The sequence below is a fragment of the Mesoplodon bidens genome, assembly GCF_964165515.1.
Source record: "Mesoplodon bidens genome assembly, chromosome: 20".
Classification (NCBI taxonomy): domain Eukaryota; kingdom Metazoa; phylum Chordata; class Mammalia; order Artiodactyla; family Ziphiidae; genus Mesoplodon; species Mesoplodon bidens.
In genome coordinates, this window is record NC_138181.1 from 29893738 (window position 1) to 29918491 (window position 24754).

Below are 24754 nucleotides of genomic sequence, written 5' to 3' on the forward strand. Positions count from 1 at the left end.
TTAATATCAGGTAGGACTAGGCTTCTCCCACTGCTGTTCTTGTTCTGAATCGTCTCCTAATTCTTCCTCGCTTTATTCTTTTTTTTTTTTTTTTTTGCGGTATCTGGGCCTCTCACTGCCGTGGCCTCTCCCGTTGTGGAACACAGGCTCCGGACGCGCAGGCTCAGCGGCCATGGCTCACGGGCCCAGCCGCTCGGCGGCATGTGGGATCTTCCCGGACCAGGGCACAAACCTGTGTCCCCTGCATCGGCAGGCAGACTCTCAACCACTGTGCCACCAGGGAAGCCCCCTCGCTTTATTCTTGAATGAACTTTGTATTTAACTAGCTCTAAGGGAAAAATCTGATATTTTTTTATTGGTTAAATTTATATTTTAAAAAAACTTGTTTCATTTCTTCCCATTTATTTACAAAGAGTTTTACAAAGTAGCCTTTTACGATTTTTAAAATTTCCTGTCTGTGCTTGTGATTTTCTTCTTGTCATTAATTTTATATAGTGTACTTTCTCTATTTTTTCTGCTAAGGTATCTAGTGGTTTATCTTGCTGGTTTGTTTTGTCCAGTGAACCAGCTTTGGGGCTTATTTTTCAGTTCTACTCTTTTACTATTTATTAATACCTGTTTTGTCTTTTTTTGTTGTTTTTTAATTTATTTGGCTGAGCTGGGTCTTAGTTGCAGCACACAGGATCTTTTAGTTACGGCATGTGGGACCTAGTTCCCTTTCCCTGAGCAGGGATCGAACCTGGCCCCCTGCACTGGGAGCGTGGAGTTTTAGACACTGGACCACCAGGGAAGGTCCCACCTGTTTTTATCTTTAACAGTTCTGTCTTTTTGTTCACTTACTCTTTTTCTAGCTTTCAAGTTGTATGTTTATATTATTTACCTTTTTATCGATATATGTATTTAATGCTATAAAGTTTCCTGTCACAGTTGTCTTTCTTGGGTCCTGTAAATTCTGATGTGTACTTCCCCATCCTGTTATACGTGTGCGTATTCAGTATGGTGTTTGTCTTGCTTTGTGAGCCAACCCCAAACACTTTTCCTTTAAAAGTGAGCCAAGCCCCTTCACACTTACTGCTCCGTTTGGCCTCAGTTCCCTGAAATTAGTGTTTTGGATGTACAGTACACGTCTGCATCTGTATCTGTCTGTCTTTATTTATGTTCACCTCTCTCATAGACACAGCAGAGAGTCTGGCCCCTTGTGTTTTGTTTTATTTGCTTTTACTCTTTTGATATTTAGGAAGTTTTTTACCTCTTATTTTCACCTTTGTGCTAATACCTTTGTGTAGGATCCTTGGTTTCTTCTTTTTGAACACTGACTGTTGGCTCCGTGCAGTGTGTAATATTGCAGTTAGCTGCTGACCGGTCTCCCCTGCCCTCCCCTACCTTGCTAGTCATTGTTCTCTGCTATGTGTCTTATAGCCATCACTTGCTGTGTCTTTTCTGTCATCACGGACCCTTCGTGTACGTGTAGAAACATGTAATTCTACAAGTACATACACGTCACTTGTTTAACACCAGCCTTCTTGCCTCTGCCTCTCTAGTCCTGGTGGCTTCCCGAGCTCATTCTGTAATGGATTCTCCACTCATTTCCTGGTTGCAGTACTTCTCTGTTCATGCACATTCATAACGTTTGTTGCGACCTTTACCTTGAAGACTGGGTTTATCTAAATGATAAATCCTTGACTCACTTGAGTATGTTAAAGATGTCACCTGAACCCATTCCATTCCTGGCCTGTGATTCCTCCTACAGAACAGCTGTCAAGTCTTTGTGTCTGTCTCACGTTATGGACATGCACTCTTAGAGTAAGCGGGAGTGTGACCGTCATGCGGTGCTCGGTGGGTCTCGGTCAGGCGAGGCAGCGGGTTGGAGGCAAGCCGTCAGAGCACGCCTGCGGGGCGTCGGTGGAATGCAGAGGGTGGCCGCTATGCCCTCGTGCGCTCCCGGCTCTCTCTCATGGAGTCTGCAGCTGCTGTGGTTGGACTTCTTACACGGCCCTTCTCCAAGAGAGCTCCCTCTGGAACCTCTGAAAGATGGTGTTCCCCTCGCCAAGTTGCATGGGGGGTGTCCCCTGCTTCTCCCGCTGGCAGAGCCGTGGGGCTGCCTGGGCTGCTGTCTACCTTGGTCTTCAGTATCCCATCCTGCCATCTGCCTGCTGCTCCCTTCATGCATCATGTCTGCATCAGATTCCTTAAGCATGTCACATGAGATGTTTAGGTCAGAAATACTAATGCTAAAACCAAACAGGTTTTGCATTTTTTTTTTTACCTTAAAAAAATTGGACCTTTTTTTAAATATATTTTTTGCAAAAGAGGCTAGTAATACACTGATGCAAAAGTGAGTTTATATCAGGAAAACAAACATGAACATTTGGCCAGCAGGAGAAAGTAATATAACTCTGACCCTTTGTGGGTAATGTGAGGATAAAAAGCTAAGTTTAATAGGTGACCGACATACAACTGAGAACAGTAACCCGGGAATGTTAGAGCAGAGACTGTGGCCCTGCTGGGAGAGAAGTTTCTTTCACTGAGAGAAATGCCCGTGGAAGTCAGCTTGGCAGTCAGTTACTGGTGACTGTGTCTGAGGGGTTCCTCTGTTTTGTTTTTTAGTAAAATGATCACATTTTGTTTGTCATGTTTACTTTAGTATGTTAAATATTTCATTTCGCTGAGTTTTTCTTCCCAGAGTCTCCTCTATTTGTATGGTAGAATTGATAGCCCATATGTGCTTTCAAGAGCAATACCAACTGAGGTAATTTAAGAAGATAGAGAATTGTATTAGTTTTCTAGGGTTGCCATACCGAAAACACAGTGGTATAAGACAACAGAAATTTTTTCCTTGCAGTGTGGAGGCCAGAAGTCCGAAATGCAGGTGTCAGCAGGGGTGGTCCCTCCTGGAGGCTCTTTGGGAGAATTTCTAGCTTCTGGGGTTGCCAGCAATGCTCGCCGTCCTTCAGCTCCAGTCTCTGCCTCTGCTGTCACTGGGCTGTTGTCCCTTGGCCGCTGTCACCCGCCATCCCCCCGAGTCTGTCCTGTGTGGCCTCTCCCCATATAAGGTTTAGGGCCCATCTGGTTAATCCAGGATGATTTTGTCTTGAGATCCTTCATGTAATTATGTCTGCAAAGACCCTCATATTCGCAAGTTCCAGGGGTTAGGACTTAGACATATTTGAGGGGCCACTATTTAACCCAAGGCAGTAATAAATATTTCTGGTTTAGTACAGTTTTTAAGATTCTGATTTCAAGCAATTGGGTGGGGATGGATGCTGCAGTTTCCCCTCCTATGAAAAATCCTAGAAATGATAAAAAAAGATATATATTATCTTAAATACTGTAAATATATATTGTACTTGAGAAAAAATGGGGGGCGCAACCCTCAGTGTCTTGGTGCACCCGAAAATGTAAGGAGTCTGTGAGACACACTTGCATGGTCTGTAGCTGAAGGGCTTCCCGGTGGGGAGAGTGTGGGGTGGGGAGAGTGTGGGGTGGTGTCGCCAAGGAGGTGGCTGCAGCAGGGGGCTCCTCCCAGGGACAGCCTCGGGGTCTTTACTTGAGAAATGCAGTAGGAGAGACCAACAGAACACGTGCTGGGCATCCCTCCCTCCCCCAGGCCGTGGAGGTATCTGACGCCAGCACTGAGCAGTGATGTGGTCAGGGCAGCACCATAGGTGGCCGGGGTGCCCGCAGTTCCAGACCTGATATACACACGGGCCAACAGCACAGCCCACCTATTCCCCATCTCTCACTGAGGGCCAGGCAGGGGCACCCAGGCAGCAGTGCCTGCCCATCCCCCAGCCAGGGGGTAGTCCAGCAGGAATCCCTGCCTTCTGGGCACCTTTAAGAGACATCGGATGCTGATGGGAACGCCCCGAAGAACTCATCCATGAAGAAACACTAATTACACAACTCACAGCAGGACTAAGTATCATCCTGAGACGTTTACACCTGAAATGATAGCCTGTCTGGGATTTATGTCAAAATAATTGAAGTGGGTCCCCGGCCAAGAAATGGGTGGAGAGAGAGATGAGGTAAGATGGGTTATGAGTCGATGATCGTTGAATGATGAATTGCCAACCAGAATGGAGAGGAGGGTAGTAATGAGGTTAATTCCTTGTCTCTGACAGGCAACTCAAAACAGAGGTATGTGCCTGGGTTTTTTGTTTTGTTTTGTTTTGAATTATAAAATTAGCAACCAGAACAAGTGAAGATAGAAATAATGAAAATTTACCCAATTCTCAGGCGTGAGATTGGCAAGGGAGACTTTTCATTTTATACTTGGTTGTTTTTTTTTATTAGCACAAATTACCTTTATAAATATTAAAATGTAAATCATTCACAAATCTTGGTAATTTTTCTTACTAATTACAAGACTTTTGTGACTTGTCTTACAACATTACAGTTACGAACTGCCGATTAACCATTTTCAAAACCGGAGGTTTACCCTCCCTTGTCTTATTTCCTAGAATTGGGTGGAAATGATTGGAAGGTGATAGCCCATCACAGAGTATTGCATTCCAGGCTGTGCTGACCTGAGAAAGTTCTGGGGATGAAGCTTAAGACCATGTTATGTGACTCTTGAGAAAAATGTCACCAGTTGTCTAATGGGTCATCACTAGGGTGAGGATCATAAGGTGGGAAAAGGTCAGGTCACACTTGGACAATGTTAAAAGCTGCAGGCTGACTTCAAGGAGTGAGTTAGGAGACTTCTTTCCTCGGCCCTTGGTTATTTCTGTCAGGAGATATATTTTTTTTAATTGAAGTATAGTTGATTTACAATATTGTGTTAGTTTCAGGTGTACAGCAGAGTGATTCAGTTACACATATATACGTACATATCTATTCTTTTTCTAATTATTTTCCACTATATGTTATTACAAGATAGTGAATACAGTTCCCTGTGCTATACAGTAGGTCCTTGCTGTTTACCTGTATGTCAGGAGATGTTTTTGATGGTTCTTCTCCACACGCATCCTTGTCTTGGTTGGAAATGGACGTGGGGTGTGGGGAAGCCATGCACCTTTGGTGGGTTTATCAGAAAAACATTCCCGAGAGAGAGGGTGATGGGGTGCTAATGGAGTGCTGAGCGGTGGGCGTGGAGGGCTGAGAGTGTCGCCTTGTAAGTCAACAGGGTTGAAATGTATAGATGTCTGTGCTTCCTTCCTGTACGTCTGTCCCCTGGGCCTGTTGGCTCCCTTCAGAGGGCCCAGCCCTCCCAGGGCAGAGTCAGGGCAGAGCACACGTGGGCGCTTGCCCAGTGCCCCTCGCTTGCCTGCGCCTAGCCGGGAACGGCTCCCTCTCCCAGGAGGTAACGGGCGGCTCCCTCCTCTCCTGGTGCCTGGTTTCCTTTCTATGACGCTGTTTCTGGAGAACAGTTTACTTCTGCTTTTCCCTTGATGCCTTTGTGATTGTAGGTGGGAAAGCTGTTCACATTTGAAATCTTCTACCTTCAGTATTTGAATCAATGACAACAGACCAATGTGAGATACAGCCGGGATCAACCCATTTCTGTGAACTGGTGTTATTTAACGCCTGCCACTGAATGTTAAGTTGTTTGTTTTTTCTAAATGCACTTTTGCTTGTCTTCATGATTTACAACTATTGCTAGTGTTCTTTAAGTCTATTCTGATGGTGATAAATGGATTCATTTGGGAAAATCAGCTGTTTTGATTAAAAGTGAATACAGGGGCTTCCCTGGTGGCGCAGTGGTTGAGAGTCCGCCTGCCGATGCAGGGGACACGGGTTCGTGCCCCGGTCCAGGAGGATCCCACATACCGCGGAGCGGCTGGGCCCGTGAGCCATGGCCGCTGAGCCTGCGCGTCCGGAGCCTGTGCTCCACAACGGGAGAGGCCACAGCAGTGAGAGGCCCGCGTACCGCAAAAAAAAAAAAAAAAAGTGAATACAGGTTAGAGGAAGGAGCTTGTGTACAATTTTCTTGTCAAAGAGTGGCGACGAGGCAGCCAGCAGGGTTACTCCCTCGGCTTTGAGTGTCAGTCCCTGGCCCTCTGCTAGCCAGCTCATCTCCACAGAGCCCCTGCTTGCTGTCAGACTGAAAACAATCCAGCTGTCAGTGTGCTGAAAATAAAAATTGTGTGCATCTTTAGTTTTGAGGGGGTGGACTGCTTTTTGCATAGTCTTATTTATTTATTTTTTACTACAAGGAAGAAATTTTTTAAAAAAAGAAAGTGTGTTCAAGTTGTTTAGTTATCACCTTATGATTTTATTTTCTTATTTCATCCAAAAGAAAAAAAAATGGGAAAGCTTTTAATTAGATGTATTTAAGTGGAGAAAAGAAATGTTTTACTTCATCTGGCTTCAGTTAAGCGCCTTAACAGGTAGCATTATTTGGTTGATGCTTAGTAAGGAAATACAGTAGTTCCAGTTAAGTCTTTGGAAGTATGGGGACAAAGAGAAATGTTGAGTTTACTCAGCACTGGGTCAGGGATATAGCAAATCATTAGTATTAGGTATCATGTTGTCACAGTAACTTTTTTCCAGAGTATAAACTATAAAACTATAAGTTTTAAAGTCTGAAACTACCTTGGTTGAGCATTTCAAAATCCTTAGGCGATTCTAAAACTTGTGCATCACTTCCTGATAAAGCATTCTGATAAGAACCAGGAGAAATCTCAGGTTTCTCAAAACAAGCAAAAAACGTAGACATTAGCCTTGTAATTTCAAACCTGTGATTTGTTGCTTTGAAAATTAAGGATTGCTTTCAGAATTTAACATGATTTTTATTTTGGGCTCCTGAATTGCAAACCAAATATTTCTTTTTTCTTTTTAACAAAAGAAAATCCAGATGAAGAAACCCCTGTAAAAATATTTTAATAAAATGTATCTTTATTTCAGTATCTTAAATAGTGAAGATGAAGAAATATTCAATAATGATGAAGAGCATGAATATGCATCCAAAAAAAGGAAAAAGGACCATTTTAGAAATGACAAAAATACTCAGTGTAAGATCATTTTCATTAATAATTTCATATTTACTTGTTGAATATGTTGATAAGTTGAATTGCATTGACAGTGCTGTCTTACGACGGTAAATGCTGATACAGTTATATAAGTAGCAGCACTGTATCCAGAGTTGCCCACTGACTTAGTGGTCAGATATTTGCAGCTCAACCATTTAGTTGAGTAAGTCATTAGTAAGATTTGCTACAATGAAACCAAAGACAGGAAAACCTACAAAACAGCCTCTATGTCTGAATGTTGAATAGCAGTCCTCAATTCAGGTCCATTCACTCCCAAGCAAGGAGGCTGAACCTTAGGGACTTTGACATTGGGCTTTGGTGCAGGAGACGCTGCTGGTTCGGAGCAGAAGGTAGACATGGTCAGAGCTGGAGCCATGCAGGCAGGACGGACGGGGATGGGGAGGCTCTGAAAGGGCCCCTGTGCAGATGCCCAGACTTGAGTCCCTGAGACCCTGTTAGTGAATTCAGTCGTGCGCCCTCTGGAGGCCCCCATGGACAATGTAGTCATGATCCTCGGAGCTTTGGAATATGAGTGACTTGGAAAGTGTATTTAAATGGAACACCATATGGGGCAAGGAAAGAGGAAGAGAACTTTTATTAGGGTGTATACCAAATGCACTTTTATAACCATTTATGCTTGGATATGACTGCAGTCACTTGGTGACACTATTTTCTTCCAGGTTACCTAGATGTGGTACTGTCATAAATCATCTTTCATGTAAAGATGTTTCAGTACCTCTTAAACTGCTATCAGGAAACGAAGCAATTCTGGTTGCATTTAGCCAAGTCAAAGCATCTCTTATCTATATGATGTCAGATAATTTTGTTAGCATGTGCCACTGTTGAAGTTCCTTAAAATCTTCATTTTGTAATGATTCACCAGCTTTTAAAAACAAAGTTAATTTTTATTCTAGGTTTTTATCGTGAAAAATGGATCTATGTCCATAAAGAAAGCACAAGAGAAGTAAGTATTCTGTTATAAATAAGAGTATATACTTTGTATTGTTACTGTTGAATATGTGATGTCACGTTAAATTGTTTCTTTTGCAATATCAGACCTGTGTCCACACTTTTAAGAGGTGAAGGCATAAGAGGGTCTTGAGACAGTGTTTCGTGTGTGTGGTGTATGTCAATGCCCCGTACGAATCCGAATCAGCAAAGGGCTCTTTCAGAAGAAGTATGGACCCCCAGGTACTTTGATATTTCCTCCCCTGCCCTCCCCAAAAGCTGTTCGTAGTGAGCCTCTGGTACTAGTAGGGCTGTGTCTCGGCTCTCCTGTGTTTTGGGTTGGTGAGAACAGTTTGTAAACCCCTCATTTATTTTGTAGAGTAGTAGCTAAGGCGATGTTGGTAGTTAAGCTGGAATCTGCAAAGAGCAGTTCGAGCCCTGCCCGCCTTTCTTTTTTTTTTTTTTTTTTGTTACGTGGGCCTCTCACTGTTGTGGCCTCTCCCCTTGCGGAGCACAGGCTCCGGACGCACAGGCTCAGCGGCCATGGCCCACGGGCCCAGCCGCTCCGCGGCACGTGGGATCTTCCCAGACCGGGGCACGAACCCGTGTCCCCTGCATCGGCAGGCGGACTCTCAACCACTGCGCCACCAGGGAAGCCCACCCGCCTTTCTTTTGCAAAAGGTCTGTTCACCTCAACTCTGCATGTTTCCTTTTTCTCTTGGTATCTGGAGAAGCTTGCCTCCATCTGTTGTCTGAGAAACTCTGCATTTGCCTTATTTTGCAACAATGGGGGAAAATATTCAGGGAGCAGTTGTTTAGCATGTATTATGTTAGCGTAAGTTAAGGGTTCCAGAAGTGTTAATAGTGGGTGTTCTGAAACCACTCCAGCTTCCTAGAAGCTTAAGGATTAGATTCTGAGATAGAAAATTTATCTGACCTATTTGGCGATGGTTAACATTGTTAAACGGGTATGAAACCACCCTAACCCGTAACATACACTCCAGTACACCATTGGAAGGCGTTTGGCGAATCTGACCTAGTTTGAGCTTATGAAAGACTGTTAGACGTTTGGACTTCCCTGGTGGTGCAGTGGTTAAGAATCCACCTGCCAATGCAAGGGACACGGGTTCTAGCCCTGGTCCGGGAAGATCCCACATGCCGCGGAGCAACTAAGCCCGTGCACCACAACTACTGAGCCTGTACTCTAGACCGCGAGCCACAACTACTGAGCCTGCATGCCACAACTACTGAAGCTTGTGCGCCTAGAGCCTCTGCTCTGCATCAAGAGAAGCCACCGCAATGAGAAGCCCTTGCACTGTAACAAAGAGTAGCCCCCGCTCGCCGCAACTAGAGAGAGCCCGCGCGCAGCAATGAAGACCCAATGCAGCCAAAAATAAATAAATAAAATTTATTAAAAAAAAAAAAAGAAATACTGTTAGACATTTCATTTGCTGGGTGTCACCACACTGATTACAGGACAGAGGTCCAGCTTCGGCTGCACACGCGGCAGAGGGGGAACTTGCTGTGAGTCTGCGGGGTGTTGCGTGGGTCCTGGGAACCGGCACAGGAAGGGGCCAGGACTCGGAGCTGGTCCCATCTCTCTCCACCTCACATCACGCCTTTGGTCTTCTCACCTGGGGCCCGCCAGGTGTTTGCTGCTTGTGTGCTTCAAACGTGTGATTTTATTTCCCCCCAAAGAAGAGGCTGTTGTGAGATGGGTGGCTGCCTGGAAGGAACACCAGTGTTTGGAATTCTGTTCACTGAGAAAGAGAATAGTTACCGGCTGTGATTGATTTCAGGTTATGATCGATATCCAGTTAATCTTGGCTTCGGCCACAGCTCCCAGGAAAATATTTTGTACTTAGTGGATATTCAGTAAAAATACATAATGAATGTTTTAAATAAGTGTATCTTGTTGGCTTGTGCACACATTGAGAGTGTTGTTGGGATTTGGGTGTAAAACCAAATCAGCCCTCATGGTGCGTCTTCCGTCAGAGACTAAGGATTTCCCCTCCAGCTCCCCCTCTGGCCCCGCTCCTGTCCTCTGTTTGAAATATGAGGCGTGTTTGTCACCTCATGTCTTCTGTGATTATTCCCCACTTTATCTGTACCCACAACTCTGCATTGAAGATCTCTTTATGTTCTAAGTATTCCAATACAGAAGATGGAGTTTAAAATGTCTTCTGAAACCTAGGGTAGAGATCTGTACAAACCAGTATGGAATATAGGGCATATCACTGCCCACAGTCACGTCCCGTCACCTCTAGCCCTTTGCACCCACACGCTGGTATTCAGAACCCCACCCCACTCAGGTGCCTCTTGGCCTTGATCCTGAGTGGCTGGGCGTACGTCCAGGCCTGAAGGCACACAGGACTCCCCGCAGAGGAATCGAATTCCAACGTGTAGTTTATAGCAGATGCTTCTTCATAGTGGCCAAGCATGATTTATGTATTAGTAGTTGCACAGCCTAGAATACATCCAGTTATTTTATGACTTTAGGCTTAGTTTTGTCCTCCCCCAAATGCATGCCAACAAAGGAAATTGACAAATATTTAATCAATATTTATCCTTGTCATTCAGTGGTGTAGAAATGTCAATGCATAGTGTCTTGATTATACATAAATGACTTAAATTTAGCATTGTTTTAATTTTACACTATTTGCAGCTAAATATGGAATAGATCATAATAAAAATGAATATCCTTTGCCGAAATTAAAAAAGAAATTGCGCAGACTAATTCACGTTAACTGTTAGCTCATTTTGACTCATGACTCATTTGACAGATTTTCATTTGTGTCTGTTTTTCCAGAGACACGGCTACTGCACTTTGGGAGAAGCTTTTAACCGCTTAGACTTCTTCAGTGCGGTCCAGGACGCCCGGAGGTTCACTTACGTGGCCAGAGTGAGTATTTTATTTCAGAGACACTTGATGACACTTTGGAGCGACTGCATTTTGAGGATTATCATGTGAAATATTTAAGATGCTTTTGACAGCTGCGTACAGTTGTGCTTGTTCGCTGGTAGAGAACCCCCGGGGGCGGGCGGGTGGGTGAGGCTTCGGGCTGGTGCTGGGGCTTCTGCAGGCTCCCGCGGGGGCAGGGGCACGCTCCCCGCCCGTCACGCTGTTGGAGATGCAAAGAGGAGGCAGAAGTTATCCTGGGAATCCTTACCCGGTGGCTTCACATGCGTTTTCTACTTTGTGTTTTTCACGGAGTATGATCCCTGCTTACTAGAGGGACAGTGGGCTAACAGAAAGGAGGAAATTTATACCGAATGGAACTCCACAGAAGCCTTATTGTGTTAATAACACGTTTTTAGAGGAAATCTTTATCTTGGCCTACATTCAGAAAAGAAAGGATCTTGGGCTTCCCTGGTGGCGCAGTGGCCACAACAGTGAGAGGCCCACGTACCGCAAAAAAAAAAAAGAAGAAAAAGAAAGGATCTTGCCATATATTCCATTTACTGTCTGCTTTTATTTGCCTAACAAATTTATTCACCCTCTTACTATTATAGGCAAAGAGTAAGTGATGGGTCACGAAGCTGTTAATTTTCGATTTTTTTTTTTTTTTTTTTTTTTGCTGTACGCAGGCCTCTCACTGTTGTGGCCTCTCCCGTTGCGGAGCACAGGCTCCGGACGCACAGGCCCAGCGGCCATGGCTCACGGGCCCAGCCGCTTCGCGGCATGTGGGATCTTCCCAGACCGGGGAACCTGTGTCCCCTGCATCAGCAGGCGGACTCTCAACCACTGTGCCACCAGGGAAGCCCAATTTTGGATTTTTAATGGTGCTGTGAGACTCTGGAAAGATATTCCTTGTAATGGCTGCTAGGCGTTTGGAAGTGCTACCGGAAGGACAGAAAACTGGGTGGCTAAATGATTTGAAGCCTGAGTGTTTGGTTTGGTCCCGGTCAGAGTTTGCCGGGCATCCATGTGACCAGCGCCTGGGGTTCCTAGCCACGTGCTCTCTGCAGCCTCGCCAGGTGGGGGCTGTGTGGAGGCCGTGGTCCCTCCGAGGGTTCGAGTTCTCCCAGGTGCCTGCGCACCAGACGGGGGCCTCCGCCAGCTACCTCTTCCCTCCAGGTGACCGAACCGGGATTTGACTCCACTTTGTAGAAATGCCAAGATTTGAGTATCCAGGAAAACGTGTGTCAGCAGAGAGGTCTGTTAGACAGTAAGCGTTTACCCACATGCTTTTTGATAGTTCAGACCATGCTTAGTTGCCTAATACCAGCCGCTCTGGACCGCAATCACACAAGGGATTTTACTCGTGGGGGCGTGAGAGAGACTCTGGGGCAGGACGGAGACGCGGGAGGGAGCATGGAGATGCGGGAGGGAGAACCGAGCCTCCTGGTTTCGGTGCCGGGCTTTCTGCTCGTCTTGCTGGTCCAGACCCTTGGTTTGCTGACTAGAGAAGGTCTGAGCGTTCTGTGCTCTGTGTCCTACTGAACCTGGTCACCTGAACAGCCTTGGGATCTTGGTTTTGTCCGCATGCTGATCTCTTTTTCACTGAGGAGCCTTTCTTCAGACGTTGTCCTCATCCTCGACAGTAGTACCTGGCAGATCGTAGACTTTCTCTGCTGGTTCTTTTGTAGTGTGTGTAAAAAAATACATAACTAAAAAGTAAAATGCATGGTGTGTCCACGTGCAAACGCGTGAAGTGGCATTTCTCTGCATCTCCCCTAGAAACGGCCGCCGGGGCTGGTGGCTTTGGCAGCTGCTGAGGCCACTATGCGAGGCCCGCCAGCACCAGTGGGCCCTCCCACACGGCTGGCCTATCTCTGTGGCACTTACATGATGGCCGAGTGCTCCCGCCAGGTGGGGCCTCCCCATCAGGGATCCTCACCTCCTTACCCTCCTCCTGCCCCTGCTTCCTGCTCCTTCAGACCCTTTCCGAGGCCAGTTACCTTCCCAAACTGATCTGCTTATGTCTACCTTCTCCGAAAGACAAAGACAAATGAAGCCAGCTGTCAGTGACTCTGTGATCGGGTCCACGTGCCATGGCCATGGCGTGCTGTCCCCTGGCCCTAGTGACTCTGATCGGGTCCACGTGCCGTGGCCATGGCGTGCTGTCCCCTGGCCCTAGTGACTCTGTGATTGGGTCCATGTGCCGTGGCCATGGTGTGTTGTCCCCTGGCCCAAGTGACTCTCTGTGTTTGGGTCCATGTGCCGTGGCCATGGCACGCTGTCCCCTGCCCTAGTGACTCTCTGTGATTGGGAAAACATGCTGTGGCCATGGCGTGCTGTCCCCTGGCCCTAGTGACGCTCTGTGTTCGGGTCCCCGTGCTGTACTGTCTCCTCTCCCTTCCCTTTCCTCCTGTTGCCTCCCCAGCAGGCCTGATGCCCCCACTTGCTTTCTTTTGATCGTGCTCTGTGCCTCACCTCTGGGTGATATGTCCCCCTGCACTTGCTGCCACCTTGCCTGTGGGGGTGGGATCCCCTCTCCCTCGGCACCCGCCACTGGGGCGGAAGCACTGCTTTGCGGGTCTGTTAGTGCGTCATCGTGCGGTCAGTACCCCTGAATCGCACTGAATCGTAGTTGGCCTCAGTGGCTGGAGCAGTGTACTTGGCACTTCTCTGCTGCTTTCATGTTTACACCACACCTACCAGGACAGTGAGGGTCTCTTGCAGTTCTTCTCAACAAGACAGTTTCCCATAACTTGTGCTGTGTTGTCCAGATGGCCACTCCTTAATATTAGAAGAGCTGTAGATGTACACGCAGTGGTTTTGAAATGACTGATGAAAGAGCTTCCTTACATCTCGGATGGCATGCAGTAATATCTCCCCTAAGAATTTATATGAAAAAATGAGTAGAATGCATCTTTTAATTAACATTTTATATGAAATCCATTTGTTTATCTAAAATTAACATTTTAAACTGAGGCTAATCCATAATTACTACATAGTTTCGGAATAAAAATAGTATTAGAGTTTAGTGTTCAGTATAAATTGTTTTAGTTGTCAAAATAAAAATAAGTAGTTTGGAATGGAAGTTTAGTCTTTAGTCTCCTGTACTTTGGCAGGAATGGAAATTTGACGTCTTCTAATTACACAAATCCAAATTAAATTGTCTCTTCCACATCCTGTATATGAAATAAGCCACTGTTGGTATTGTCTGTTAAAAAATATTTGAAACATCTTCATACCTAGGTTACTTTTACAATTTTTCAAAATTTTAGTCTGATTTTGAGGAATAAACATTGTTTTTCCAAGCTGCATTTGCTCAACTTTTTAAAGGAGAATAGAGAACTAATTTCATGTGCCATGTTCCTCAGAACATGGCACGTAATTTAGGGTCACTGTTGAATCACATAGGCAGTGCCTGCCGGCGCTGGTGGGAATCGTAAGGAAGATCTGTAAACATGGGGTGTGAGCTGCCCCTCAGCACTGTGGTGGCACGAGTGGGTGGTCTCTCACACGCTCTTCATGCATTCGGCCTGTTCTTAAACCTCATTCACGTTACATTTTGTCCATCTGGCCACGGATAAGTCCAAACACCACTTCTTACTCTGGGCTAACACGTGCATAAACACACACACCGCCTCCGCTGCTGAGCTTCGTCGGCACACTTGTAAACAGTCGTGTTCTTCACCACCATTCAGCAGAATTTGTGTTACAAATGTAATGCTGTATATTTAGTTTCAGACTAGTTGGTTGTCAGTGATATGGCTATTGTGTTAAACTGCTGTTAAAACTATCTTGTAATTCACCAAAAAATGCTTATGTATAGATTGAGAATGTTGTCTTGGCCGGCTGCTGAAAAGCCCTTAGCATAATTTATTGAACTATTAAATTTATTTCCAGAAAATCAATAAAAACTGGCCTTTACTCACTAGTTATTTTTCTCTCCTTAACTGATTATTTGCAGTTATTATTTTATAATATGTGCTGAGAAAGTTCCTTATTGGGGGAAAAAAATGACAGTTAAGATGCAGTTTAGATTTGGCCCTGGTGAGTGGACAGTTCTTAATGTCTGGTCCGTAACTGAGCTCACTTCTCATCCATCCCCTGTATATGTGATGTATAAGTGAATTAAAAGCATTTTGGGTCAGTCTTAGGACCTTACTTTCATTAAGATAAATCAAAGACTTAAATTTGGTGGAATTTTGAAATGTTTAAGTAGAAAAATGAACCAAACACTTGGAATTATTAGCACATATGTAGTTATTTTGCCACAACGTGGGAGATTTATAGCACTCAGAGTTGGTATTTTAAAAGGCCTTTGAAGTGGGCTTTTAGCTCAGTGTCAGCATCTTGACCTCCCGCCTAGTAGTCGGTATCCCCTGGTCTGAGGTGGGACGGATGAGAATGTTGGTGCCCACATTGCTGAGCACCCTTAGGAGAGGTGCACGGTCACATCCTGTGAGGTTGACTTGTCTTTCCAAACTAACAGTGTCAGGGAATCTTCTAATTCACATTCCAGCCATAGACCTCATCACATCTGTCAGCAATACACACTGAAGTTTCAGCAATGCAGAGAGGTGGCGTCTGTCCGCAGTGTCAGTGCACACCCGGAAACTGGGCAGCCCCTCAGTGCCAGCCCTTCCTGGGGGAGAGTTGGGTTGTGTCTCTCTGTGGAGCGTGTAGGTCATGCATGGTGGCTCCCTGGAGTCCGAGGCCCCCCAGCACTGCGGGGACAGCAGCTACGGGTCCCCTGCGAGAGACGGGGCAGGCTCAAGGAGGGCATGGACTGGAAGTGTCGGCATCTGGGGGCGATGGCCAAAGAGGCTGTCAAGAAACTCCCTGAGAGCAGCACAGGGTAGCAGTTGAAATGTATGACAATGCCAGGTGTGCTGTGCTTCCTAAAGTAGGTTCCTCTTAGGGGAAAAACTCAGAATCGTTCCATTTATGTACCTTTATTTGGGTTATTTGGAAAATGAGTTTATACTTCATTCCCTGCCTGTGGTCAGTGAGCTTTGTTGCCATCTGTGATGACACATTATTGACTTTATTTGGCTTGTAAATAGTGACTGTTTTTTACCTTGGTTACCTTAACTTCCTCACATTAACTTCCCTGTAATTGGAATGTGTTACTCACTGAAGGTTTGGTTTCTCTGAGCTTTATTTGAAGCCTCGTCACAGGAGCATCAGGTTTTATCTGTGACAGTAACTCAGCCTCTTGACGGCCCTTCCAGCTCGCCCGAGGCTCCTCCCTGAGCTCGGGGAAGCCACGCCCGGCAGCGGGCCGTCCTGCGTGTCGCCCAGGGAACAGCGGGAGGTGCCGGATGCTGGCTGTGTGTGCTGCACCGTCATATTCGTAGCGTTAGGAGAGTTGAACTGTGTGACTTAATAAAATACTTGTTGAGAAACATTTTAACAGACGTTAATACGCACTGCTAGCATTCACGGCCTGTTTAGAGAATAGGTGCTGCCCGGCGGGGCAGGATCTGTGAGGTTTAATAATTGATCGGGCCTTGCCAGCGGTGCTGGTGAACCTGTCGTCTGTGACGTATTTAAGTCCCTTCTTGTACTCGGGGTCGTACAGGAGGAATCTACTAACCCCCTAGTCACAGTAGGGGATCAGGAAATATTAATAAATACAGGGTGTGCTTAGGGTGTAACAGATGCACTTATTAGGGTGCTTACGAGAAGTCGGTCATGGAAGGTTCATGTTTATACAAGGTGGAATCGCGCAGAATAGTAATTTCTCCATTTAGAACATTTCACTAAAGGGGTAGGACTTCCCAGAAGCGCGTACGATATTCTTAAAGGATATTTCAACAACTTTATGACTTAGAAGGAAGTTTGGCAGTGGAAACCGGATTTCTAAGAGGGATTGTTGGGTAGGGGTAGGGGATTAAGAGGATCAAACTACTGTGTATAAAATAAACAGGCTACAGGGATACACTGTGCAGCACAGGGAATGCAGCCAATAGTTTATAATAACTGTAAATGGAGTATAAGCTTTAAAATTGCCAGTCACTGTGTTGTGCACCTGAAACTTATACAAATGAATAAAATAAAAGGATTGTTGAGTGACTTGGCCAGGAGGATGCAGCAGGGCCGATTTCCTGGTTTTGCGCTGTGGCTCTTGAAGTGAAAGGCGCCAGGGACCAACGGTCGGGCTTGGAGGCCCCACGGACGCCAGGGGAGCTCTGAGAGGCCACAGCGAGTGCAGCCCCTCTGCAGCTCAGCCCGGCCCCCAGGGACTGCCTGCGTTTTGTCACAGACGTGTACGTGCAGGATCCCACCCTGAAGAGCCAGAGACGAGGGTGTCGGTGTGAGCCGGAAAAGGGGCAGTGAAAAGGTCTGGTGACAGGAGGCCAAGGGGACGAGTGCGGATGCGCCACTTGATCTCAGTGGACAGACCCTGAGTTCTCACTGTCCTTCGAGATGGCACACCTCTCATCACTTTCTTTCCATTTTTGTCCTGTGTCAGGATTAACTGCGGGAGGTGGAGGTCAGAACGGGACCCGGCCTCGGGCCGAGGAGTCGGGCGGCCGAGTGGTGGGCCCGGCCCTGCTCCAGGTGCGCACAGGCCACCCCGGGAGGCTCGACGGCTCACAGAGCACCCTCGCTGCCTCTTCACTTCTGATGCGCTGCCAGCTCGGTGGGCTGGGTCACCGTGCGCGGCAGACGCTGACCTGAGCCACAGAGGGGTTCCCGTCTTGCGCATGGGTTGCCTGCGTGAAAAGTTCAGTTGTAGAGTTTTGCTTAAGTCTTTTCACTGTTCCACATTCCTGTATTAGAGGAATGACCGTGTTTTTGAGGAATTACTTCTAAATAGTGAGCCTGCGGGCCTGAACAGTGTCCCCCAAGGTTCACGTCCACCTGTAGCCTCAGAACGTGACCTTATTTGGAAGCGGGGTCTTTGCACGTGTCATCAGTTAGGATGAGGTCCTGCTGGAGTGGGAAGGGCCCCAAACCGATCCTTAAGAGAAGAGGAAACAGAGGCGCAGTCACAGGGAGAAGCCACGTGAAGAGACTGGCCCAGGGACTCCACAGCACTGGGAGCTGAGCGAGGCAAGGAGGTCCCCTCCCTGGGCCAGGACGTACCAGGGCCCTGCCGACACCGGGGTCTGGACCTGTGGCCTCAGAACCGCTGACGTACCCCGTGCGGCGGGAACCATGCAGCAGGGCCGTGACTTCTCCCCTGGGGCGCCGTGTGCTTTTCCCCTTGAGAGGAGCGGTCATGCTTGTTCATGTTTTGTCTTCTGCGAAGGACCGAGCATGCTTCTTCACACGATAGTCAGATAGTCTCACACCATCTCACTTCGAACGTGTGGAAAAGGAGCCTGTGTTAATTCCTGACATGCGTGGAGACATTTTAAAACAGTGGCCTTTTGAGTTCAGGGCGACTGTTGAGAGGGACCATCCGTAGAATCTCTGACCTGAGCCTTTGTGTGTCACGTTGCAGTGTCTTGGGTCGCAGCCCAGCTTGGTCCCTGTCACGTGCCCACCCGCTGGGCACCCCCCCACACACACATGCCCCCAGCACCCGGAACAGACCTAGAGCTGCTCCACTCGCAGTGAGCGGGCGGATGAGCAGGTTGTCCTGTGAGTTGTTCTGGTGATTTTTTCCATGGTAAACATTCTGCACAAATTCTACCTGAATATGAACTGGCTCGTAAGAGACTCTAAGATAATTAATTTGCCGGTCATTTTACTGAACCTACAGGCACCTCCTCTTTTCAAAAATACTGGTATTTAGAAATGGAGGAAGTTCCTTATTAGAAAACAGATTCTTCACAAAAGGAATGCTCTCTGAGTTCCTTAGCACAAAAAGATACGTTTACATTTTATTAAAAACGTCCTTCTTGTTGATTCAAGAATTGGCTATAGGCTACTTACTCCAGGAGTTTCCTCTCATTTTTCCCTTTAAAAAGTGTTGGATTAAAGTGAGCTAGCAAAATATGTAACTGCTCCTAAGAACAAGATTCATGAAGGAGAAGAGACCACGTGGGACCTCCCAGGGATGCCTGCTTCCAGTTGAAGGAAACACTGCTGGACACTAACTGGACAGTTTGACCTCAAGAGAATTAAATTAGATGTTGTAGCTCTGACGTTATATGGGATGTGTGTGTCCAGCCAGCAGGAGTGCGCCGATTAGATGGCATGTCCTCTGGAAATTTGAAATATCACTAGCACAGAGTCTGCAAGTGTCCAGTACCATCTTCATTTTTCTTTAACTTCCCGCATATTTATGCTGCCAACAATGTAACTTGTAGAATGTGACCAAACGCAAGAACTAAGAATTCTTTTAACAAAACTGAAATTATAGATTGTGCAACGATTCAATTCATAGAAGATAACAGTTTTTCCTTCTGCCAGTATTAGAAGTCAGTGACTAGGATGAGAGTCAAATGAGGTGTTAATTCCCACGGAGGGTGGACAAGAGGGACAATCCGAAAAGAGGTCACTTCTCACAGGCCATCTGCCCGAGCTGGTCCCCCAGATGGGACCCTTGTTCTCGACGCAGCCTGCGTTTGCTCTGCTTGAGATACCCTCATCCCTGGGGGAGGAACGGGGCCACAGACCTTGGGAGAACCTGATGGAAGCTCCTCACACTCCCCAGAGAGTTATAACAACATGGACTCAGAGTCTGCGAACAAGCCTGGGTGCTGGCACTGCTCCGGCTTTGTGAACATCTCGGCGAGAATCTGCTATTGCAGAGTTTAGGTCTCATTCCTTTTTCATTAAATACAGTCAAACTGAGAAGACTTTTAAAATCAGGTAATCAACTTGCACGTCGCTGAAGCCTGTGGGAGCTGTTCGCTGCGTCCTGACACGCGTGAGGTGCACGGGACGCAGCGTGGCACGAGTTTGCAGTGTTTCAGTCCTGAATCCGGTCCCTGTTACTGTGTGACTTTGGGGTCATTTTCCTCATCTCTGGGCCTCAGTTCTCGCTGTGCAGAGTGATAATACAGTACGTCTCCTAGGGGTGTTGTAAGAATTAGGCAGTCACGTCCAGCCCTTCCGGTAGCGCCTCGGTAATAACGGGTCAGTGTGGAAATCTGCGTGAAGCCAGGAGTGAAGACGGACGGCCACTGGCCTCCGCCCGTCGAGGGTGCCCTGTGCTGCACGAGAGCGACCCGAGCACGAAACCGTCACCCTCTGTCCTTCCCGCGCACCCACGCTGTCATCCTGACCATGTGACGCGTGCGCTCGGGCATTCCAGATGTGCCTGGGAGCTCAGATAGCTGAGGTTTTCTGTACTTTTATTTAATTCTAGCTTTAGTATGTTATCATCAGAGAGTTCGGCCTGTGCAATCTCTGCTTTTTTGAAATGCATTAAATTTTCCTTTGTGGCCATTTTCATAGTGGATTTTTGTAAATATTCTATTAACACATAAGAAAAATGCAGATTCTCTATTTGAAGGATCTAAGTTTTTCTGCTTATTTATTAAACAAGGTTTGGCAGTTATATTATTTAATTCTTCCACATCCTTACGTGTTTAGAATTGTTAAATTTGAAGAGACGTATAAAAATCTCCCACAATATTTGTATTTTTGACAAATTCTCTTTAAGTTTCCAACAGATTTTGTCTTATATATCTAGCTGAATAGAGGCTAATGCGTGGTTATATCTTTGTAAATTGTCTTCTGGGGGCTTCCCTGGTGGTGCAGTGGTTAAGAACCCACCTGCCAATTCAGGGGACATGGGTTCAAGCCCTGGTCCGCGAAGATCCCACATGCCGCGGAGCAACTAAGCCCGTGCACCACAACTACTGAGCCTGCGCTCTAGAGCCCATGAGCTACAACTACTGAGCCCATGTGCCACAGCTACTGAAACCCACGCACTTAGAGCCCATGAGAAGCCACCGCAATGAGAAGCCCGCGTACTGCAACGAAGAGGAGCCCCCGCCGCCACAACTAGAGAAAGCCCACGCACAGCAATGAAGACCCAAAGTAGCCAAAAAATAAATTAAAAAAAAAAAATTGTCGGGCTTCCCTGGTGGCGCAGTGGTTGAGAGTCCGCCTGCCGATGCAGGGGACACGGGTTCGTGCCCCGGTCCGGGAGGATCCCACATGCCGCGGCATGGCTGGGCCCATGAGCCATGGCCGCTGAGCCTGCGTGTCTGGAGCCTGTGCTCCGCAACGGGAGAGGCCACAACAGTGAGAGGCCCGCATACCGCAAAAAAATAAAAAAATAATAAATAAATAAAGAGGGCTTCCCTGGTGGCGCAGTGGTTGAGAGTCCGCCTGCCGATGCAGGATACGTGGGTTTGTGCCCCGGTCCAGGAAGATCCCACATGCCGCGGAGCGGCTGGGCCCGTGAGCCATGGCCGCTGAGCCTGCGCGTCCGGAGCCTGTGCTCCGCAACGGGAGAGGCCACAGCAGTGAGAGGCCCGCGTACCACACACACACACAAAATAAATAAATAAATAAATAAATAAAAATAAAGAGTGCCTGTGTCCTCCCGTGCCCATCTTCGCAGCGTCTGCGATGGTGGAAGATGGCGCGTTCTCAGGGCTGGATTCAGCGTGTGCAGCATCCTCGTGGGGTCCCGGGACCCTGTACTGCACACGAGCGAGGCGGCAGTGGTGCCAGGGAAGTAGCTTAGATCTGGGGTCCCGGGGGCTCCCTGGACAGCTCTCTGAGGACCGTGGCCCACGGGCTCCATGCTCTCATTTTTATTTGTGGAGCAGGAGAGGCGTGTATTTGCGTATCCTGGTCCGTTTCTCTCAGGTCCTGAGCGTCCTGAGAGCAGGGAGCCTGTCAGGGAAGGTTGGTTGTTACTCACTGCCCAGGGCCGGTGGCTCTGTCTGTCGGGTCAGCGCTGGGAGCCTCACCCCTTCCGGCTGTCGTTAGCAGTGAAGCTGGCCTCAGGTCTCTAAGTTGGTTGTAAACGCAGGCGGGGGAAAGGGTCTGAGTCAGTTAAAGTGGTGCTGATTGTGATGCTGGTAGAACAGGGAAGACGGAAGACGCTAACATTTTGCTTTGTGACCACCTAGAGGGGTGGGACAGGGAGGGCCAGAGGGAGATGCAAGAGGGAGGGGATATGGGGACATGTGTATATGTATAGCTGATTCACTTTGTTATACAGCAGAAACTGACACACCATTGTAAAGCAATGATACTCCAATGAAGATGTTAAAAAAAAAAAAAAGATTGAGGGGCCGGACTGACCTTTTGTAGCCTTGGGCTTCTCAGGTGTTCTCTGGCCAGGGCCCTGGAGTGTTGTTTCTGTATTCACTGCAGTACAGGACACTTTTATGTAAATATACTGGAAGTTGCAGAATGATTTTTTTCCCAACAATCATCATGTGATTGTCATATTTGCAATTGTTTTTTAACTTCCACGGTCAACATGGCAATGTGAGTATGTGAGTTAGCATTTTCTTTTCTCCCTCTGGAAACTCACAGAGGCAGCTAGGAGGATTGGGAAGGAGAGATGAAAAATTCCTTTTTCAGAGAAATAGGCAATGTAATTCACAGATTCTAAAATCTGTTTAAGGCTTACCCAGAGTGGCTCAGATTGGGCAGAAACAGTATGGGAAGAAGTGAATGGATGTGTCCAGGTGGCGAGGACTTGGCAGAGGTAGCTCTGGACCACACCAGAGACACGCGTGGTCCAGGGCGAGGCCCCGCGTGGGAGGCGGAAATTACAGGACGTGAGGGGACGCAGGGAAGTGGCCGACACAGGATTCCTGAGACCCAGTTTGTACAGAGAGGTGGGCCGTGGGTTCACCGAAGACTGATACGGATGAGCCGTATTTGTGACAACCAGCTCTCCCCGGAGCAGCACAGGGGAGGGCACGGCACTGGGGCAGAGAAGCGGGAGGGCTGTCCCGTCCTTCCCAGGCCTTCCCCGCCGGCCGCCGTGCCGGCATCGTGTGCTGAGAGCAGCCGAGCCCCTGACGGAGCAGGAGCCTGGGAGGCACGCCGGGCAACAGCTGCGGGAGGGGCAGTGCCGTGCGTGTCAGGCGGGAGGCTGGGGGGGCAGACGTGATGTGAGGCCGTCGGGGAAGGTCCGGCTTGCCTCGTGGGAGGCTGGGATGTTCAGAGGCGAGGGCACAGCAGGGCGCTGGGTGGACCCCCAGAGATGTGCCGTGGTGGGGAGGGTGTCACGGCCTGCGGCCTGCGCTCTCCTTCCCTGTCGCTTGGGGGCGTTTCCCTTCAGAGGTGATGCTCCCCTGTAACTCCCCCCCTCCCCCCCACAGCTGTTGCAGCTGATCGCAAAGTCCCAGCTGACCTCGCTGAGCGGTGTGGCCCAGAAGAACTACTTCAACGTTCTGGATAAAATTGTTCAAAAAGGTAAGGTGATGACTGATATTTTTAATAATCTAAATCTTAATTAGAAATTCGGTGCAAGGAGATTGGATTTTTCTTTTATTTCCCCCCAGTATTAATGGTGTCAAATAATGAGATGGTGTCAGGGCAAGGGCAAGGGCTCGGCTTGGCTGCTCAGTTCTTACGTTGTTATTGCTGTTCTTTAAAAGGTGCTTTTGCATACAGAAGAACATATTGTAATGAGAAAGATCATTTTTTTTGTTTTGGGGCCACACTGTGTGGCATGTAGGATCTTAGTTCCCCAATTAGGGATCAGACCCGAGCCCCCTGCAGTGGAAGCGCGGCGTCTTAACCGCTGGACCACCAGGGAAGTCCCAGAGAAAGGTAGTTAATCCCTGAGTTTTAAAAAGACACTTACTGTTTCATGGGTAACTAGTCACAGCTCACCTTAGCTGTATAGTGTTTCTATAATTAGCAAGGTTGTGACTTAGTTCTTAGGCATCAGATAAGCCTGTCATTTTAATTTAATGTTTGTCCTGATTAGTTAGTGGCCAGTAATAAACGGAACTTTGAGTTTATGCATATATATGCCATTTTAAATATCCGTTCTCATGATTAAGTCTAAAAGAAAACAGAGTCTGACAGGCTTAAAGGCAAAACTGTAGTCTCAACCAAACATACACTATCAGATAATATTTTGAAGTTTTAAAATCTCATCATACTTGTGCGATCTCAGGAATGATGCCACTTTGGAGTTGCAGTGAAATTAGATCGTAATTTTTTATTGTGGTTAAATATACATAAAATTTACCATCTTAACCACTCGTAAGAGTGGCGTTAAGTACATTCACATCATTGGGCAACGATCGCCACCATCGTCTGCAGAGCTCACCTTGCAGAGCTGACACTCGGTCCCCATGAACACCAACCAGCACGACCCTCCCCCCACTGCCCAGCCCCTGGCGCCCCCCATCTACTTTCTGTCTCTATGCATTTGGCTACTCTAAGGACCTCACATAAGGAGAATCACACAATACTTGTTCATTTGTGGCTGGTTCTTATCATAAGGTCTTCAAGTTTCATCCACGTCGTGTCAGAATTTCCCTCCTGTTTAAGGCTGAGTAATATTCCATGGTGTGTATATATCACACTCTGTGTATCTGTGTTATCTGTTAATGGGCCCTTGGGCTGTGAAAGCAGGTCATTCTTAACAGCGGGGGTTGACTGTATCAGTGCATTGTTTTTGTTTGTTCCAGTTCTTGATGACCACCAAAACCCTCGCCTAATCAAAGATCTTCTCCAAGACCTAAGCTCTACCCTTTGCATTCTAATTAGAGGAGTGGGGAAGTCCGTTCTGGTGGGAAATATCAACATTTGGGTTTGCCGGTTAGAAACTATTCTCAACTGGCAACAGCAGCTACAGAATCTTCAGATGACTGAGGTATGCATTTCTTGGCCTACAAGTGAGTACGCTCTGTTTTTCTGTTACACTGTTGTTACTTCTAAGCGTACGTGAAAGACTATTACAGCTTCTCCAAAGGTTTTTTTCCTTTACATTTCATAAATATTAAACTGTTGTGAGATGGATTAAGACCAGAAGACCCTTTAATGGGTTATAGGTGTCATTGGAAGGACGGTGGGGATGGTAATTATTAAAAAGAGCTGA

General features: G+C 47.2%; 1 protein-coding gene across 4 annotated transcripts in view; it reads left to right on the forward strand.

Moving 5' to 3' along the window:
• Positions 1 to 24754, forward strand: part of FBXO25 (F-box protein 25) — a 59767-nt gene that overhangs the window by 17165 nt on the left and 17848 nt on the right. For all 4 annotated transcript variants that reach the window (XR_014014116.1, XM_081221058.1, XM_081221057.1 and 1 more), the window contains exons 3-7: positions 6847 to 6953; positions 7886 to 7935; positions 10729 to 10821; positions 23019 to 23112; positions 24345 to 24529. Coding sequence is in view for 3 of the 4 variants with exons in the window: in XM_081221058.1 (XP_081077184.1) it covers positions 6847 to 6953; positions 7886 to 7935; positions 10729 to 10821; positions 23019 to 23112; positions 24345 to 24529 (529 nt within the window). In the remaining variant the exon portion in view is untranslated. The remainder of the gene's footprint in view (positions 1 to 6846; positions 6954 to 7885; positions 7936 to 10728; positions 10822 to 23018; positions 23113 to 24344; positions 24530 to 24754) is intronic.